Here is a 21,322-nt window from a genome sequence, read left to right on the forward strand (position 1 = left end):
AAATTTTTGTTTTACTTGCGGTAATTTTCCGCCACATTTCCCTTGAAAATGAGTGGTCCTGGCTGCTTTAAATTATTCATCGTGGCTAATATTTACCAAACACTAATCACCTTTGTTCTTCCCTCGTTGTGTGATGACTGCAATCCATTCGCATCTACCGCAAGCGATGTTCTTTTTCCGACTGCGCCATGTAATAACTCTATTTAATAGGCATTATAATGATTCTTTAGTTATTTCAGTATATCATTATAATGATTCTTTAGTTATTTCAGTATATTGTGAACACGATACATTGTCTAGGCCTATGATTAAAATACACGCTTTAACTACAAACATCTTTATTAGCCATCTTACAAAATCACTGCTGACAACTTTTCAGCTACATATATCTTCACATCACTACCAACATACTTAAAAGTCTTTACACTTGTGTTTACTTAAAAAAAAAAAGTTTTTTGTTACTAAAGTAGGGTACCTCGGACACTACAGTTGCCAAGCATGTTTTACCAACTTCATATTGAAAAATTCTTCGAAAAAAAGATAAATTGGGAAAGTAAGGTCCACTCAACCATTTAAAGTAAAGATACCAAACAAAGTTGCCAACTTCATAGTAATAAATTCCTCGAAAAATGTCTAAAATTCTTATTAGTAATACAAAATATCCTTCTGGTGTATCCTTTTGCAAATATTTTTGTGTTGATATGAATAAACAGTATTGCATTTTTTCTGTAAGGTTTGGCTCTTATGGGGGGGGGGGGTTCCCCATCCCCTCTCTTTGAAACCTCCCCTGATTATTGCTATGAGTGACCAAAATACGCTCGCGGAACAACAAATTTATTACACACTTAGTAAATACAATATCGGACCTTTCAAAATTTTTGTAAATCTTGTGAATACAACTAAAATTTTGGTCCTAAATGGGGAAAATTATTGAACTTTTATTTTTTGAAAACATTTGAAAGTATTATAATGCTTTATTTACAAATTTTGTGTGTATGTGTTACATATGTATGAATATAAACACACTTCGGAATCTACCGGCGCCTGTAGGTCGAACCTAACAGGTTAGCCTACGATAAACTAAATGAGCAGTGATTTGATAACTATTTTTAACATGCATGCTAATGCTAATTTCATCGGTTTGGATATGTACTTATATATATATATATATATATATATATATATATATATATATATATATATATATACATATATATACATATATATATATATGTGTGTATATATACATATATATATATATGTGTGTATATATACATATATATATATATATGTGTATATATATATATATACACACACACATATATATATATATATATATATATATATATATATATATATAGCAAAATAAATGTTTATAACTGTCTGTTGAATTGTGAATGATTTGAGAATACAAATAAAGGTTATATTAGTAACATACTAAATTGTTTCATATAGTTGTGTCATATTGATTAAAAAATGTATTAAGACGTCGTTATTGTTCTGTGTTAATTGGGTACCTCTTTTTATAACTCAAAGGATAGGGGAGAATAAAAATTTTAATGTTTATGTCTACGTAAATAGTGCTTTTATTTAATGTATGGATTGTGGAAATCTGTGTCAAGCAATTTAAATACATGACTTCATTTGGCATGAAAAAAAAAATTACTTGATCCAATTGTTTTTTGTAAATAAAGTAACTAAATTTATGAAATATATGTATTATAAAATATAAAAAGTGTTTTGCAAAAGATATAACATTAAGTAGGACATATGCTTGGTAGACTGTTAAGGAATTATATTTATTTACAATGTGTTCATAACATATTTTGCCAAATAAACAAGAATGTTAGTGTGTTAATGCATAGTGTTTGAGTAGCAATAACTGACCAATTTTGATGTCATTTTACAGCAAAACAACTGTCACAACACTTGCAAATGCTGTATAGTTTTTCATGATAGCTCTTGTATGCGAAGTGCAGGGGGAAAATATTGGAAGGGTGTTGAACAAGCCTGGTTGGAAAACACAATTGCCTATCGCTATTAATTATTCAACGCCACAATAACATTCGATTCAATATCAACATCTCAGAACTTTACAATACACGTCTGGAAATTTATTACAACTCCTCAAAGATTAAATACAGCTTGTAATATTACATTAATAATTCTTGTGGGAACTGCATGTTCTAATATGTTATTAAATCATCGGTTATTCTTTTCAATTTCAGGCATGCATAATTGGAGTTGAAACTGACCGGTTTTGGTGTTATTTTACAGCGAAACACATTAACACAATACTATTGCTAATGCTTTATACTTTTTCATAATAGCTCTTCTATACGAGAGTGCGGGGTAAAATATCGAAAGAGTGAAGAACAAGCATAGTTGGAAAACAAGACTGCCTATCGCCATTTATTCATCGCCACAGTAAAATTCGTTTGAATATCAACATTTCAGAATTTTATAATACTCATAATAAATAGAGTTAACTAAGGTAAACATTTCTCGGACGTCTGGAAATGTATTGCAACTACTCAAAGTTTCAAGAAAGCTTGCCACATATCATATATAATTCGTGTGGGAACTGTGTATAACTGGACGGTGACGCACATATCGGGTCACGTCAGTCCGCATCTTGAGCAGGACACACGAAAGTCCGCGCGTGGAAAGGCTGCTGCCGAGAATGAAGGACAATGGAATTGTAAAGGTTTAGGGCTGGTGCAAAAGAGGGAGGGGGGTGGAGAGTATGGGTGGAAAGGAGAAGAGCTGGTTATCACGGTTTGCTTTCCTTCTAAGAAAACCTGTGGGATTGTCCGCGCTTGAGAGAGAGAGAGAAAGAGTGAGAAAGGCGATATTTTCTAAGACCTTCCGACGATCCCCGCTAGATGGCTGGCCTCAGAGCTGCACCATTCGACAACCCTCCCTCACGACAGGTCGCTCGCCACTAACTTGCAACGCCGCCGATCCATAATATTGCCATCCGGGGCAGTTAGTGTGTGCGAGACCAGAAACCGAAGTTTCTATAAATCGCTTAGTGCATTGTAAATCAGGTGCACCTCACACTTTTGTAAAATCACCTGGATCAACGGGCGGGGCGCGTGCCTTGTTGGATAAGTTTGGCACACGGGCCTGTGTGTGCGCTGGTAGGTTGTGTAATGCTATATAAATTACGTGTACCTAATTCGGCGGGGGTGAGAAGCTCCCCACCAGCTAGATCGGCTAGCTGGCGTGATGTAGTGTCATGTTGGTGTGCATTAGAGGCTTGATAGTGTGCTGTATTTGCAAGTGAACTAATTAAACTTCGGGTGTGGCGTGTATTGTAAAGCTGTGCGAGCCGCTCCTCCGAACCCCTAGGAACACAGAACATGCATGGGTAGTTAGCCCATATGTGCATGTAATAGGTAGTCCTGGCCGACACTCGCACAGGCATATCATCGTGTAGTCGTTTTAGTGAACGAAAAAAGAAAATACATAGGTTAGTACTCTACTGGCCGCCTTAGGGACCGAAATATTGCGTTCCAATATAGTTCGGTCAAAGTTAGGCTGAGCCAGTATTGCTGTAGCTAGCCCCCAGGCTGTTGTCTTCTAAACCTGAAAAATAGAGAGTGAAATTAATAAATGAAGATCGTCCTATTCTATTATTGTTCGAGCAGAGAGATGCCCTCGTCCAGCTAACTTGCAAAATCTAACCCGCTAGCTTATATACGTGCTGGCTGATCCTATAGTAGTAACGAACAAGCACTTATGAGACACTTAAGCCAATTTCCAACAAATTCTGACGCAGTGACCGATTTTTGCCCTGCACCAATCCCCTTAAAGCGACCTGGTAGCAGCGTCCTGGTCGCGGCGACCAGGTCGCAAGTGTGGCCCTAACCTAAGGCCGCCCGCGCACTAGTCGACCTTGCCGTGCGACCATTGGCTGCGCGGCCAGAAAATATAGGCGACTTGTCCGCGACCTGGCCGTGCGACCAGGTTGTGCACAGCTTTACAATGAACGCGGAGCAAGTAGCAGCTGTGTGGTACCCAATGGTAATGAAGAAGAGTAAAAATCGTAGTAAAAATGAAGTATGGGTAAATCCTTTGCTACAAACGCGCAATGTAAAGGGCATGTTCGCAATATTTTATAATGAACTGAGACAACATAAAGAAAAGTTTTTCAACTACACAAGTATGTCCGTAGAGTCTTATGATGAACTTCTTTTAGCAGTACAAGACAACCTGAAAGGCTGTGATACAACAATGAGGAAATCCATATGCCCGGAGATGAAACTGATCGTGACGTTGCGGTGAGTACAAGGTCATTAAAATATAAACATAAATTGTGATGTGCATATTACTTCAATTGAATATAGTGTTAAAAGGTGGTGAAATGTAGGATTGTGGTTAATAAATGAATGAAATATTCAGAAGTAAACTAGAATTGTATTTTAAAGTAAACATAGGAACTGCAGTTACACTTAAAATATCCCTGCACATACTGTAGAAAAAATTAATGTATGTAATAGACAGTTGGTTTGGAGTGTGTATATGTATGTGTATTTATAATTTATAATATACATATTATTTACAGCACATAAAACACCCTAGTGTAATACATTGTTACTTAAAAAGAGTTAGTACATACGATTGAGGAGTGTCCAGCGCATCGCTCGACTCAAATGACATTGCACTGCGCTTCCGGTGGTGTTGTTCCTCGGGAGGCTGTCTATCACTATTGCTCAAGGTTTGCCATGAAGTTGTTGGGTATGCCACATAGTTCATTAGTTGATTGACAGTAACTGCTATTGGCGATCCAAATGCGGGCTGTGGGGGGGGGGGGGGGGACATAGTGCTGCGACATGTGAGATGGCGTTGGACGGGAGGGGCAAGCAGCAATGTTTCCTGGTGCATAACCCACATTCCTATTATCTCTAGTATCTCCATTTGAGTGGCCAGTTTCCGATATTCTGGAACCTTCCTCATGTGTGGCAACAAAGACAGAAGAAACTGCCTATCAGCATCATTTTCAGAAAAATGTTCCCTGTCATCCCGTCTCTGCAAGGATGCTTTCAGTACGCATGCTAACTCTGCATCCGCGTCCTCTTTCTTCTTTTTACCAGCCGCTTTCTTTCTTCCAGACGTATTAGTGTTATATGGAATTGAATGAATTGAATTTTAAATGCTTTTATTTGCTTTGTACAGGAAGGCGCCTGGGCGCTTACAGATGGAAATACATACACACAAACCGAAAACAGACGTACACAAAGACACCACGAACACTGTCCCAAACCTCTTGTTTCTTCCAGTGTTAGATCAGAGATAAAGTCAAGAAAAAGGAACCTAGCACCACGAACGATATGAAGGGCGGATACTGGGGAAAACTAGCTGAAAAAACCCCAGTAGTGTTATATGGTCCTTTCATACCTTCATCGGAGTTATTAACAATGGAATGGGCGGTCTCTTGTGTAATTGTGCCGGTTGTATTGACCTGAGAGCTGCATAAACTTAAGAAGGATAGTTGTCTAGTGTATACATATGGGCTGTAACGATGTGTACTTGATCCACTTTTCATGTCCTTCTGCCGCTTCATCTCCCTGCTGTAACTATTCCGAATATGCTTCCATTTCTTTTGAATAGATGCACCTGAAACAGAGGATATTAGTGCTCTAGTACTGCTAAACCGCAGCCCCGATATATATTGTACACATTCTTTTCAACAGTAAAAAGGTTGTGTTTTACATATAGACATAAATAATTGTCAGAAATGGCATTACAATGCATTAAGGAAACATGTTTGACCTTTTGTTGCAGGTACCTTACTACAGGATGTAATCTCGTCGACTTTCAATATGCCTACAGACTTGGTTATACTACTTCCAGGGAAATTGTCCTTCAAGTTTGTACTGTAATATTTGACATTCTACAAAAAGACTGCCTACCAAAGCCCACACAAGAGAAATGGCTGGAGAATTCAAATGGATTCAAAGTCCATGCAGACTTCCCTAACTGTGTGGGAGCAGTTGATGGTAAACATATTAGAATAATTAAACCACACTGTTCTGGTTCAGTCAACTACAATTACAAGCACTTCTTTTCTATAATTTTGTTGGCTGTGTGTGATGCAAATTATAGTTTTGTAGCTATAAACATTGGTGCAGATGGTAAGGAAAGCGACTCCACTATCTTCAAAGACTCTAAGTTTCACAAAGCTATGATGAATAAGGATTTGAAACTCCCAGCCAACTGTACCATTTCTGAAATGAGAGACGAGCCCATGCCAAATGTGTTCCTAGGTGATGAAGCTTTTCAGTTATCAGAGCACCTTGTGCGCCCTTATGGCGGCAAGTCCTTGAGTTCTAGAAAGAGGATATTTGATTACAGACTCACCAGAGCCAGAGGTTTCATTGAGTGCACTTTCGGCATCATGGCCAACCAGTGGCGTATTTTGCATCGGCCACTGAATGTGAAAAGACAATTTGCCATACAAATCATCAAGACATGCTGCGTTCTTCACAATTACATACGCGATAGAGATGGTTATATATTTGAAGATACATTGGAAGGTCCTCAACTGTGTCAGTTGGCGCTGTAGGGCGTGGAAATTGGTCGTCATCTCAGTACAGGGACATTTTTGCAGAGTACTTTGAAAACTTCACTGGCAGGACAAATATGTTTAAAGTTCTATTGTAATGCATTTATTCCTGCACGGCAGGGTCCTATATAACATGTGTCGTATTGACTAGTGTTGTGTACAGGCAACGTGCTGATTAAGGTTTCTTCTCTATGCTCATAAGCAAGCATTTGCAGTATGATGACAAGAAGTTTAAGGAATTATTCCGTCTTAGTGTGCCGCAGATCAACTATGTCTTGGGTTTAGTGAAAGATGACTTGAAGAAACACTCAATTAATTGTGTCCAATACCAGATAACACCAGACGAAAAGCTTGCTCTGACACTTAGGGATGTATGTTTAAATTACCTTTTATTAATTATTGTTTAAAGAAAGTATAGAAAAAAATAAATGGTAATCTGTCACAAATAATCTAGTAAGTATGTAATTTACATAACTGTGTTTCAAGAATTATTTTGTAGATGCATTTAGAATTTTTATAGTGCATAGACAAAGGTCATATATAAAATAAATGGGCAACTAGAAAGTTAGTAAAACTAAGACAGTTTATTAATGTTTGAATTGCTATACCAATTTTTTTTTAAATTTTTTTTAAAGATAATCACATTGTAATCAGCTTATCTAAAAGTATATTCAAAACGTCAATAGCAAGGTTAGGGCAAAGCAATACAATAGATTGAAAGTTGTATTCAGGTAAATGTTATACTTACAATTAGTATTGCAAGAGACATTGGAAAAATAATAATAGGCTAAAATTCAAATCCTTATATATTTGTGCCGCACCAGCAATTGGGTCACAGTTTGTATGAATTGCTTTGTGCCAGTGAGAATCCCTTAACATTGTTAAGATGTCTGGAAAGCCAGCAACCAACAAACAGTTGACTGGCTAGAGTGTGCAGAGAGCCGTGGTCATACGTTAAAACATTTATTACATGTTATAGTCTAAAAGTAGATTTATTTTACCACTAAGGTTATAATGACTGTAAGAATAACAAACAGCGAATTTCTGCAATAATAATTAACATAATTCTTAATCCATGTGAAGACCATGCATTTCACAGTCAGAAGGCTGTGGATCAGGAAGGTTTTGCACAACTGAAGATTGATTCAAACTGATGTAGTGAAATGATTCATGAGAATTATTAGTTGTAGTGTCACTGTAACTTGTATACGGTGATACACAAGCTGTATTCGGATATGGTGCAGTTTGATGGGCTGAGGAACATGCTTCTTCAAGTTCACTCAACATTTGCAGTGTTTTCAATTTTGCCTGGTTTATGAAGGCATTTGGAAGAGCCTTAACGGACATAGCGATGCTTTTGAAAAAAACATCAACATGGTCTTCCTCAGCTGTTAATAACTTCTTCATTACTTCATTGCATTCTGCAGCTCTTTCCTTCATTTCTCCATGAATTTTAGCCATGTATGCAGCCTTAGTGTTCTTTGAAAATCTCTTATTTTTTTCACATTCCAACATTTTGGGTATTTCATTATGGGACCTCTCAGCCTGTGTCTGGATTGCTGACTGTATATTAGAGCAATCTTCGGCGCAGCTTTCGGTGAAAGTGTCGACTCGTTGCGACGAATTATCTCGTATTTCTGGAAAATCAGCATTACTTGTCTGTAAGTCAGCACGTGCATTATCTTCCGTGTTTTTGTCAAGGTTCGTCGTACTCCTAAAACAAAACATTGAAAAGTCATTCCATACAAATTTTTCACCTACTTAATACATTTTTGTTTACAAAATTAGTACAGTCAGAGCATATGCATATACTTGCAATTACAGAGAATGAAAGAAACAAACTGAAGGCCTATTAAAACAATAATTAAAAAATATCTTGAATTAAATAGCTTTTAACAATTGCTGCTTTCTCATCAATAATTTAAAAAAAATTATTATTAATTGGTTGCAGTGTGAAGTACGAGACAAAATATAATTTTATAAATCAGTATTCAATATGAACACAGAAATGTCAAAAATGTAAATTTGCCATGTTAGGGACTTACTTTCAAACATATTATGAATATAATCGCGTATGTCTCGTTTGGCATTCTTGCGTGGTTTTTTTTTTTTTCAAAGCAAGTTTGTTACTTCTTTAATTCATACATTTTTTGGTTTGAGTTAATCCCCCCCCCCCCCCCCCCCCATCAGATTTTATGTTAGTTTTGCATACAACTTACAACTTTTATGCACACCACCTAATATAATAATTTACGGACATATATGAAGCTAAATGTATACATACTTTCTTTTTAATTGGACGTGGTCCAGGAACTGCAGCATTGAAGACAGATGCCATTGGTTTTTTCCACCGGCTGATTATCTCGTCACACTTTTTCCTTTTCTCTGTCGTTTATTGTAAGTGTCGCTGATATTTTTCCATCGCTACTTGCATTCATCATCTGAAGTTATAAAGAATCACATTAATTAAATACCTACGCATTATTAAAATTATAATATATACTAGTTGTAACTTTTTTTTGTGGAATGTTGCAAAATTTTTGTACAATGTTTTATACATGAATACCATATTAAAAAAATTATTTTATAACTTTTTGTTGTTTCCTTTTCAGGTTTTTAGCAACTGGAGAGTCTTTTCGCTCACTTGCTTTTGCGTTTAGGATAACGCCTAGCTACATCAGTAAGCTTGTAAGTGCAACACTTGACATTCTAAGGGCAAAGCTGATTCCAATTTTCTTACCAGACTTGTCTGTTGAAGAAAGGCAAGCAAGAGTTGACGAATTTGAAACTCGCTGAAAATTTCCGAACTGGATGGGAGCCATAGATGGCAAGCATGCCCGAGTATTTTGCCCCAAGCGTTCAGGATCGTTTTATTATAACTACAAACATTTTTATTATATAGTTTTACTGGCTGTCGTTGATGCCAACTACAGGTTCGTGTATGTTGATATTGGATTATACGGGAAAGAAGGCGACAGTGGAATACTGGAAAAGTCAAATATTGGAAACAATATTGTATCTGGAAATCTCCTCCCACCACCTCAAAAACTTCCTAACAGTGATACTGCCCTACCTTGCGTAATAGTAGGCGTTGAGTCCTTTCGACTTCAGACGCATTTGATGAAGCCTTTTCCCAGACTGTCAGCTGTCAAAAATGAAAGAAAAGCAATTTACAATTATCGTTTGTGCCTTGCGCGAAGGGTTTCAGAAAATGCATTTGGGCTGTTGTCTCAGGTTTTTAGAATTTTTTTACATGCCGATTAATGTGCTGCCAGAAACTACAGACAAAATCATCATTGTTGCATGCTGTCTCCATAATCTCCTGAGAAGTGCTTACCTAGAAGCCAACGATCAACCCCACTATTCCAACGACCCTGAGGAACATCACCAAGAATTAGCGTTCACTCCAATACGTGCTGTTGGTGGTTTTGGAAACTATGAAGGTTTTCAAGTTAGAGATACCTTCACGGAATATTTTAACAGCAACACTGGAAGTGTTTCGTGGCAGTTATCTCATGTTCGAAGACGTGATCGAGTGGAATAAAGCTTTCTAGTCGACATCATAATATATACTTCAAGGGTATGAAATAAATAACTTTTTGACAATATTGTATACAATAATAAATTAATTGCACTTTCATATAATTATGTATTCAGATTATTACATTTTACCTATATATACACATAGAAACTAGAGTTAAAATATAAAAATAAATAATATATATATTTGAAATTGACAAAGAATTACTGAAAGGGTTAAGCAAAACGCTACTTAAAATATAAATATTGTAACAGAAATTTGACTCACCTGATCGTCCAACTTTCGCAGAAATATCTTTCCATGCGTTTTCTTTAATGTTTTTATCGCGGTATAATGGCGAAAATGTGTCGAATATTGATGTATGACTAGCCACCTCTTCGATCAACAGTTCATCTTCTTCCGGCGAAAACTCTTTCACCATCTTGGCCATAAACAGTATTGATATACACAAGAAATACACGTCCACTTGTTGACGCGACAGCGACCAGACTGCTCCAGGAGCAGTGTGGTCGCGGTCGCATTCCACAGTCGCTGGTCGCTCGCTCAGGTCTCCGGTCGCAGACGCCCCAGAGGAATGTGATGCACAAAGAACTATTGTGTCCAGTGCAGTCGCCTGGTCGCGATCGCGTCAAAGGAATCCCACCTTAAGGCTGTTCAAGAGGTCCAAAAAACGTCCCCACTTCCGAATGTCTTCAAACTGATACATCACTCAAAATAGCAAAAAAACTGATCACTAAACACCCTAAGAGCACTGTATAAGACTCTGGGTCTCGCCGCTGAGCGCTTAGTCGCCTGAGGGCCTTCGAAGGGGGAGGTTGTGTCACTCGGCTCCTGAACAGCACGAGGCGCTACAGACAGGACTGGCCCCGATTATTATTGGCTGGTTCTGTATCTGTGATTTCGTTCCGTTCCCCTGTTTATTGGTCATTTTATAAACATTAGATACTCCGTATGCATTTCCGTCTTTTATTTGTTTATTTTATCTTATAACATTTTATCAATTTCGTAGGTTACGTAATGTGATTTACGGTAATAATTTGAAATAAGTGTGTAAGTAAAATTATATTTCGTACATAACTGTCGTATTTCCTTGATAATATTTAAATTTGGATAATCAAACTATTAAACAGTTTTCTTTTGCTTTCATGTTTTAAAATTAATTTGTAACAAATATAAGTGTATTTACTTTATATGTTTGCCTTTAAACTTTTATAAGAATAATTTTGTTAAACAAAAAGAGGTTAGGTAGTAGTTAAAGGCCCTTATAAGCGTTCAAGTTTTTATAACGTGACAAATATAATTTCTAAACGGAGGAGCGAAGTACATCAGATGAGAATGTAATCTGTATACATTTCCTATTGTAAAAGTTTCGTATCACGTATCCAAATAAATCCTTTGACCCTGATGGCATGATCCTATACATTTTGATCCAGTTGTGCATGGTACTTGCTGTTTAAATTTGGTACGTCGAGGATCCTGCACATAATAAAAACTTGTGATATACAAATGAATAATGATCTTAAGTTAATTACAAAATATATATTTTATTTTTTCTATGCAAATAGGCTTTTAGCAACAACCACAGTAAAATACAGCATTCACAAGAAAATAAGAAATTTTTGAAATTTTTAAAGTAGCAGATCATCTGGAAAAAAAATTGAAATTCTGAAAATAATATTTTTGATCCTGCTAATATTTCTTGGTGGAATTTTAAATTTTAAAGCGATTCTTTCATGACTTCATTAAGGAGGGTAGTAAAGTCAAAGTGTATTGTAAACTAAAATTCCTAAATAATGGGAAAATATAATATCACTGTGAATGTTAAAATTCATATCTATCATACACTGTATTACTAAGCTTTACAACTTGATTTAAACTTAAGTGTGGTGGAAATGGCACAAATACATAAAAATTCAATGGAAATACTATTACTTTTAATATAATACTTTCCGCGAAAATAAGTAAATATTAATTGTATATTCTAGGAAAAAATGCTTTTTTTTTTAATTTTTAAACACGCTACTATGTACTATCAAAAACTACCCAGAATTTAGTAAACAGGAGCACAATAATATAAAAAAAAACATTGAAAATTATTTTTGGATGGCACAAGGCAATTACAAACTTTACAGTAACATTAACTACCCTGTCTCTATCTGTATTGTTTGCTACTGTCTGCAGGTTCAGGTGTCCATAATGCTGGCTGCAAGTTATTGCTCACCACAGAACCTGACGTGAGACTGCAGTGGCCAGTGGGCCTTTGGGCCTGCAAGGACGAAGGGCATGCCATCTTCTTCATTGATAAATCCTGTTTTCGCTTGGAGCACCGTGATGGTCGCACAGCTGGCCAAGACTTGCATGATGCAGCGTCATGCCAGCACAGCACTTGAATTAATGGTTTAGCACTGAAGTCTTGCAAAAAGTTAGTTAAACATATGTATGGATGTTTTCCGTTTGTACAGACCCTAATCCAGACATCAAGTTTTCTCGCACTATTGTGTTTGGTTTTTTCATTTGCTGATTTGATTCAATTTTTCTCTTTTTAGTAGAGTACAGCCTGTTTTGTTTCTGCACCCTCTTGTTGCATGGTTCTTGACATTGTGGTCTTAGGTTTTCTATGGGCAGCTTCTCTTTGATTATGCTAAGACAGCTTCATAACCATTTGTCAATTTTCGTGGTGGTTTCAGTGTCAATGTGTTGTCCAACTGTTTCGAGATATGCTATCAATAATTCACATTTACATTTTATTGCATCTGTCATTTGAAGACTTTGCTACAGAAGTGCTGACATGAACTGCATGATTACTGCAGAAGTGTTTATTTGATAGTTGTGCCTTATCTCTCTTGATTTTGTGTAAATAAATTGTGCACAGGCATGAATATGTTTGAAAATGTTAAACTTAATCATGTTATCATTGCAAGTGCAAGTGAACATGTGCACACAGATATTACAGTCCTTGCATTTAAACTTGCACTTGCCTTCACATGCCAGCTCATCCTGTTTTGTGATTAAGTACAAATCATTTGATTGACATGATTTTACCTCCCAGTACTTACCTAATTCAATGACAGAAATCATTGATGTTGTATATGATGTGCTCCTGGTGTGAGCTTTCTGAATGGTTGCAATCCGACTTGTTGGTTTTTTTTTTCTGACTTGATGAGGCGTTCAAGAAGTTTATCCCTGCACAATTTCATTAGCGCCGATATGCATTTATCAAGTTGCTTGTTTTTCCTACCTTGTAGGTAGATATATTTAATGACTTTGTGCAGGGATTCCAGATACATGTTTGTATTTGTTGTATATAGTATGGATGAGGATATTTGGTGACTCAGGTTGGCAACATAGACCGATGCGCCACTCAGCCAGTCGAGCATCAGCAGCCGCCATGTCCGTGTGGCTATACATAACAGTTGGCGACGAGGTTAAAACGGATAACACTTTCGTGTACAATTTGGCCTTAATCGGAGCCATCGGAGAGTTCGCGCCTGAGAAAGAATCGTGGAATTCTTATCGCGAACAGTTACAGTTTTATTTTATCGCGAACACTATCACGGAGGATGAGGCCAAGCGGGCAGTGTTTTATACCGTGTGCGGCGCCGATTTGTACGGGCTGGTGACGTCGCTAGTATCACCAAAGTCGACCGCGTCGGTTTCCTTGACGGACGTCTTCACCATATTAAATAATCACTTTCACCCGAAGCCTAGTGAAATTGTGGAAACTTTTAAGTTTTTGAAGCGCGATCAGAAAGATGGGGAGACGATCGCCGTGTACATAGCAGAGCTTCGAAGGCTAAGTACACACTGCAATTTCTCGGACCTCGACCGAATGCTTCGCGACCGGCTCGTTTGCGGCATAAGGGATAAATCAGTGCAACAGGCTCTCCTCGTTAAAGAGAAACTAACCCTGAAAGAAGCAGTGGATATTGCGATGGCAACAGAGGCGACTGGACAGAACATGGCGGACTTGAGAGACAGTACAATAGTGGAAGCGAGTGTACACAAAGTGAACAATGGCGTGTCAAGATATTCAAAACCAGCGGGTTCGGTTAAGTCGAACACTATATCACTGGGAAGACAAAGGGAAGCGATAAGGAAGGGAAGAGACAACGAGAACCAGCTATGTTGGCGCTGTAATGGGCAGCACGCAGCAGACACGTGCCGACATTGGAACACTGTATGCCGGTTCTGTAAAAAGAGGGGACACATTGAGCGGGCTTGTATCACAAAAAAAAAGCATGAGGGAGTTTCGAAAACAAACGACCTAGCGCAACGAGAAGTGGCACAGGAAGTACAGCATTTTGAAGAGGATTGTTCGGAAGGTGCTGCCACGCAATATACGCTGTACAATATGCGGGAACAACAGCCCAGGAAACCGTGGTGTGTGGAAGTGTTGCTGGATGGGAAATCAGCGATGATGGAAGTTGACACGGGGGCAGGTCGATCGATTATCAGCGGGAAAACTTACAAGGCCCTGTGGCCTCAGGAACCTCCACTGACAAGGAAGGACATGTTATTACGCACCTGGTCCAGCGAATATCTACAGGTGATGGGGGTTATGGAAGTTGCTGTACAACTGAAGGGGCGTGAGTCAGCGGTACTCCTAGAGTTGGTAGTGGTGGAAGGACAAGGGCCGAATTTGTTGGGACGAGATTGGTTTGCACCTCTGGGAATTAAGTTAGTGGGGGTGAACAAAGTTAGGGAAGACTTGGCAGCAGGGATTGTTAGGGAGTTTCCAGATGTGTTTAAGGCAGATAAGCTGGGAAAATATGTAGGACCACAAGTGACGATAACAGTTCCACCAGAATGTGACCCTGTGTTTAAAAAGAGCCGGCCAATACCATTTGCTTTGAGAGACAAGGTGAGCCAGGAAATAGATAGGTTAGTGCAGCGTGGAGTGTATGAACCAGTGGACTTTTCGGGTTGGGCGACTCCAGTCATACCCATTTTGAAGAAAGACAGGTCCATTCGGCTCTGCGGGAACTATAAGGGCACTGTAAACAGCGTGCGTGACACTAGTGTGTACCCATTGCCCACTGTCAGTGAAGCACTAGCAGTACTAGAGGGAGGACAGCTGTTCTCAAAACTGGATCTGGAGGAAGCATATTTGCAGGTAACTGTAGATGAGGGCACAGCAAAATTGCTTACGGTAAATACCATGAAGGGGTTGTTCAAGGTTAAGAGATTACCATTTGGCATAAGTAGTGGTCCAGCGATATTCCAGCGGTTGATGGACACCTTGCTTGCTGGCATACCTGGTACAGTAGTATTACTTGATGATATTTTAATATCCGGAGGAGGTGACAATGAGCACTGGAGACGTGTCCGTGAAGTCCTGGGACGGTTGCAAAGTGCAGGGCTTAGGTTAAAGAGTGAAAAATGTGTTTGGGGGGTGGATTCAGTTGTTTTCCTGGGACACAGAATTGACAAGATGGGTATCCATCCACTTTCAAGTAAGGTTGAAGCAGTTCACGATGCGCCAGAACCTAGTAACAAAAAAGAGCTCCAGGCATTTTTGGGTCTCTTGAATTTTTATGAGAGATTTCTTTGTCACAAAGCAGATGTATTAGAGCCTCTTCACAGACTGCTGGATGCCAACACTCCATGGTGCTGGACAGATGCACACGCAAGGGCGTTTGAAGAGGCCAAGCAGCTTTTACGATCGGAGCAAGTCTTGATACACTATGACCTAAACAAACCCTTAGTTTTAACATGTGATGCATCTGAGTATGGGGTAGGGGCGGTGCTGGCCCATGATCTGGGTAATGGGACGGAAGCTCCAATCGCATTTGGGTCTAGGACACTACAAAAGAGCGAACGAAACTACGCGCAGGTGGACAAAGAGGCCTTGGCTGTCATTTTTGGGGTGTCCAAATTTAAACAATATTTGATCGGAAGACAGTTCAAGATTGTGACTGACCATAAGCCACTCTTGCGCCTTCTCCATCCCAAGCAGCCCATTCCAGATACCATTTCACCGCGATTGTTGAGATGGAGTTTGATGTTAGGAATGTATGATTTTGAACTAGAATTCAGACCAGGGACCCAAATACAGCATGCTGATGCCCTTAGCAGATTGCCTCTGCAGTCACCTGCATTCCCAGTTCCAGGTCCCAGTGAAATTCTCATGCTGGAAGAAGCGGGGGAGGTGTTTGTCGATCCACAGACAATAGCAAGAGAGACTGGGAAGGATCATTTACTGTGCAAGGTGTTGACATATACACAAAATGGATGGCCAGATCAAGTGACAGAGGAGATGCAGCCCTATGTTCGACGGAAGCTGGAACTGTCTGTTCACAAGGAGTGTTTGTTGTGGGGATCCAGGGTAGTAATCCCACCACAGTTACGGACAGAGGTGATGAGCATGCTTCATGCAAACCATGATGGGGTGGTGCATATGAAAGTGTTGGCAAGGAGTTACTTTTGGTGGCCAAAACTATATGCTGCAATTGAACAGTATGTGAAGGAATGCAAAAGTTGTCAGCAGTGTCAAAATAATCCACCTAAGGTTAAAGCAGTAGCCTGGCCCACAGCTGACAAACCATGGTCTCGATTGCACATAGATTTTGCGGGACCATTTCAAGGAGCTAATTTTCTCATTGTAGTCGATGCGTATTCCAAGTGGCCAGAGGTCAGGCAAGTGGGAAGTATGACTGCAACAGCCGTAATTCAAGAATTACGAGACATATTCAGTTATCATGGGCTGCCAGACACTGTGGTGGCAGATAATGGGACAGCCTTCCGATCCCAAGAGATGGCACAGTTTTTAAAAAATAATGGCATTGACATGGTTTTCGCACCACCCTATCATCCTTCGAGTAATGGGTTGGCGGAGAGGATGGTGCAAACTTTCAAGGTGAAACTCCGTAAACTGGTATTGGTTGACTGGCGAACTCGAATAGCGCGGACGCTGTTGGCATGGCGCACTACGCCAAGACAAGGGGAAAATAACACTTGGAAAACTCCCGCGGAGTTGTTGATGGGGCGATCATTACAGACAGCTTTGACAAAACTCCATCCAGCAACAGGTACAGTTCAGAGAAGTCAGGCGGACAATACGGTAGCAACGCGGGTTCGACACTTCAGAGAAGGTGAGGCAGTGTGGCTGCGGAATTATAGAAGAGTCCCAAAGTGGATACCAGGCTGGATCTCTGGGGTAGAAGGGTTGCTGATATATGGGGTCAAAGATGAGCAAGGAGGCTTACACAGGAGACACGTCATTCAGTTACGTCGAAGAAGTAGCCAGCCAGACAGGGGACAGTGTCCTGGGGAGGCAGTGTCCTGTAGGGAGCAGACGTTTTTGCAGCGGCCACACCAGTTTGCATCCGGAGTTCGCCCCAGCAGTGAAGGTACGCAGCAGCCAGCAGCGGCGGCCATAACAGCAGCAGAACCAACTGGCGAACGGGGTCGGACGACTGCAGATGAGTCCACAGCGGCAGCAGGGACACCCGTAAAATCAGCTTCCGAGATGCCTAGATATGGAAACAGCCCGGGGATCTCCCAAGGATCTCCTCCATTCAGGGGTTTTCCTTCCAGTTCTGTACTAGGCCGTACTCAGGACAGGTCCTCGAGGAGACATTGAGTGCCACCAAGAAAGTTAGATGATTACGTGACAAATTAAATGGGGGGAAGTGTTGTATATAGTATGGATGAGGATATTTGGTGACTCAGGTTGGCAACATAGACCGATGCGCCACTCAGCCAGTCGAGCATCAGCAGCCGCCATGTCCGTGTGGTCTATACATAACAGTATTTATGCGTGATCTTTGGGTGTCTTTTCTGTTTGATATATAACAAATTCTGTTGGAAATCCAGCTCCAAATTCATCAACTGTTAATAGAGTGCTTAAATAAAAATCGTAACCAGTTGTTGAATGGGTACTATTTATGCAGATTTTATTTTTTCCAAACTGTCAGCATTTCTTTTTGGAATGTGGTCATGATCACTAGGGCAAAATCATCTTTTGACAACCCCTCTTCATCACCTTGTGGTTTGTAAAATATTACCAAGTTTTCTTCACCCAACTGTGCCATAGATTTTATCCATATATCTATGCTGACTGCATCATCAGGGTGTTGATTCTCTTTTTCCAGTTGGAATTCTCTAGTAATATTTCACAGATCATGTTTGGTGATCAGATGAATTATTTCAAAAGATTTGCTGTAACTGTCTCTGATATCATCAAGTATATCATCAAGCGATATACGAGACTTGATCAAACCCGTGGAAAGAGGAAAATATGTTATTTCAGTACCATGTATAAGTAACAGTAGAATGCAGTGGTGACTTTGTAAAGCAACAGTAACTATTTATATGTTCGGAGAAATGGGCATACTCTGTTAACTTAAATGTGGGTTACTGAAATATTGTACTCTCTTTGATACTTCTAAAACAGAATTTGCATACTGATTCAACCAGTATATTGTTTTTAAAATACATATGTAATAATATTGCATCCAGGAACCACATTATGCTTTGCTAAATGTCTAGTGTTGGTGTCAAATATTGAAATAAGTTTTTGTGTAGTTCAGGTTGTGTTGTTTTGTGTTGAGACCATGTTGTATTGGCCATAGGTAAATTAATTCATACTATATAGTTACTTAATTTTAAAAATTTGTAATTATTCAACTATTTCACTAAAATATTTTAAGATAGTAAAATATATTTCTTTTTTGTTTAATGCCGTATATTCTTAATATTTGTAATTTACATGTTTTTGCTCTGTTCTTCAGCCCACCAAGTTTAGTAGATATACTAAGGTATGGTTTGTAAATTATGTAAGTACAAAGAACTTAAATGAAAATTCATTGAATTTAATGAACATTGTTACTAGTACATAAATATGAACTGTTGTCAACCAGGGCTATGCCCTCCCTAAGCCCGATGTGCCTCATGCCACTGCAGAACCCTTCTCCCCCCATCGACACCCTCTAACTCAAACCTCCCGCTAACAAGTGCGTGTGTTCGGCGCCCACCTGAACTTGAGCAATGGAGACTTCATCTTTTTAAATAATGTAGTTAATAATTAAATAACTACCCACACAGTATCTTGGCCAGCATGAAAGTTGGACTACTTGCTGTTTTTTTGTATGCATTGTCAGTGTATGTGTCGGCGGCAATAAAACTTAATATTTACCCGACTCGCACTCAATTCTCAACCACGAGCTTTCCGGTACAGGGTTGGAGGTGTGTGGGGCGCCTCAAGACCCCACAAGCAGTAACACAGCGTGACCACCGCTGAGAGTGGGCCGGTGAGTTTTAGCATATCCACGCAGGGGAAAAGTCGAGCCTAGCTCCACATGGGTCACGTCAAGGCCCTGGGGCAGAGTCGGTAGCCGGTCCACGTGGTGGCGTCCAAGGTCTAGACGTACGCCGATCCGAAAACTCCCTCCCCCTCCCGACAGTACTTACACGCAAACGATATGTTGTAGTGATCAAGCCCACATTGTCATTTTCAAACAACTGTAAAAGATACAGATATGCTGATATATTTATGGTGTAGAGCTATTTAAATATTTACCAGAGTATGTATTATGATATAAGAAAAGTTATTAATTATATTTTGTTGATACAGTGATTACTGTGTACAAATATTATAAAGAGAGTGTGGATTTGTAAAAGTAAACTCAAAAACTACTTACAGATCAACAAAATTCTTTCACTGCTATAAAACTACATTACACCAGATGGACACATGTATGCAATCTCAGAGTCTTCACATATCAAGAAGTATGGTTTTGCCTAATAGATGGTTTACAGAATTGGGTCACCCTAGTATGAACAAATCAAACTCTGAACTTAAGTCCTTTGCAGAAAGTAAACAGTAAAGGGTACAGAATTTATATTTAATAGCTTACTTTTAAATGAGTAATATGTAACTATTTTCCAAATATATTTATGGTTTGCTTAGTGTTGTAATGTGTCACTCAGTATCATTGGAATTATTTTTTACTATTATGGCTTACTGCAAATATTTATGTGTATAATTTATGATGTTTTTAATCAGAAGCAATTTTCACTTGGAAAAGTAGACACATACAGGAGGTTTATCATCCTCTGAAGAGTGATATTTACCTGTAAACAAGTTTTGATACACAATCAGTTGGTTTTTTTGCTCCTGTGTTGAGTAACATGTAAAGATGTAAGTTTCCAAACCTGAAATTCTAGCAATAAAATAAAATATATAAAGCACTACTAAAAATATCCCATATATGAGAAGGTTTATGTCCTTTCTTCCTGAGAAAAAAAAAATGTGTTCTGTACCACTGGTCAACATGAGTGAAGAAAATATAACACTTGAGATGCACATATTTTGTTTGACGTCGTCCCGACCATGGCCTCTAAGCCCGTGCTCCGCACCGCTAGTACCAGATCCCGTTTTCGGAGCACACACCTAGCCCAGCGGGAATGAGTCAGGCGAGCGCCTCGGGCGTGACCCCACAAGACGCAAATAACCTTCAGGGCACGAAACCCCAGGGGGTCGACCCCATAAAACAATTAAGGAATAGGACATTAGGACACAATTATGAATTCACAGGCATTAAACAAGTGCGTCGTAGCTACCCAGTGCGAGCTCCGCACGCACGGAGTAGACAACGAACCTCATTACCAGTCAAGTGGCCACTGGCCTTAATTAAAGTGCCAGTGACAATGATCGAGTCAGATTAGGAGAAATCCAACTAAAACAGTTCACAGTGAGACAATATGTTAATAAATTTACAGTCGTCAACTTGATGCCACAATTCAAATAATTAAATACTATAAAACTGTTGTTTAGCCTTAAGCACCCAATTACCAGGTGCTACCTTTTAATTGAGCACCTGGAACGTGTTTTCAGCTTATAATAGAGCAAATTAAGTTGATATAAGTTTTTGGCTCCGACTCACAAAGGATGTGAAAGTTTCCCTCCCTTGCGAGGCGGCCATGTTTGGCAGTCTCCAACCACTCCGCGCCGTGTCAAGACGTGTGTCCGTGAGCAGCCTTCACTTTTGTTCCACCGATTGTTCACTCTGTACTTGATTTAATAACCAAACCTTTTTTAATTCATTGCTGCTCATGTAGACTCAGCGTGTATTTCGCGGACCCGGGCTTATCTCGACCGTTTTCTTGGCGATTCCGCATCGCGTCGCCGACTACACAATTTACAGCACTGGCTGACTCCAGCCAACTCGTTTTCATTAAGATCGCCGCGCATACGCCTCCCGGCTACA

The 21,322-nt window shown here is 39.4% G+C and overlaps 1 protein-coding gene across 1 annotated transcript in view; it reads right to left on the reverse strand.

Annotated features, from left to right (window-relative positions):
• Positions 1-21,322, reverse strand: part of LOC134532231 (uncharacterized) — a 55,994-nt gene that overhangs the window by 27,025 nt on the left and 7,647 nt on the right. Inside the window, 1 exon segment of the mRNA XM_063368652.1 lies at positions 17,342-17,584. Within this exon segment, the coding sequence (XP_063224722.1) occupies positions 17,342-17,584 (243 nt within the window).

This window comes from Bacillus rossius, chromosome 5 (assembly GCF_032445375.1).
Source record: "Bacillus rossius redtenbacheri isolate Brsri chromosome 5, Brsri_v3, whole genome shotgun sequence".
Lineage (NCBI taxonomy): Eukaryota > Metazoa > Arthropoda > Insecta > Phasmatodea > Bacillidae > Bacillus > Bacillus rossius.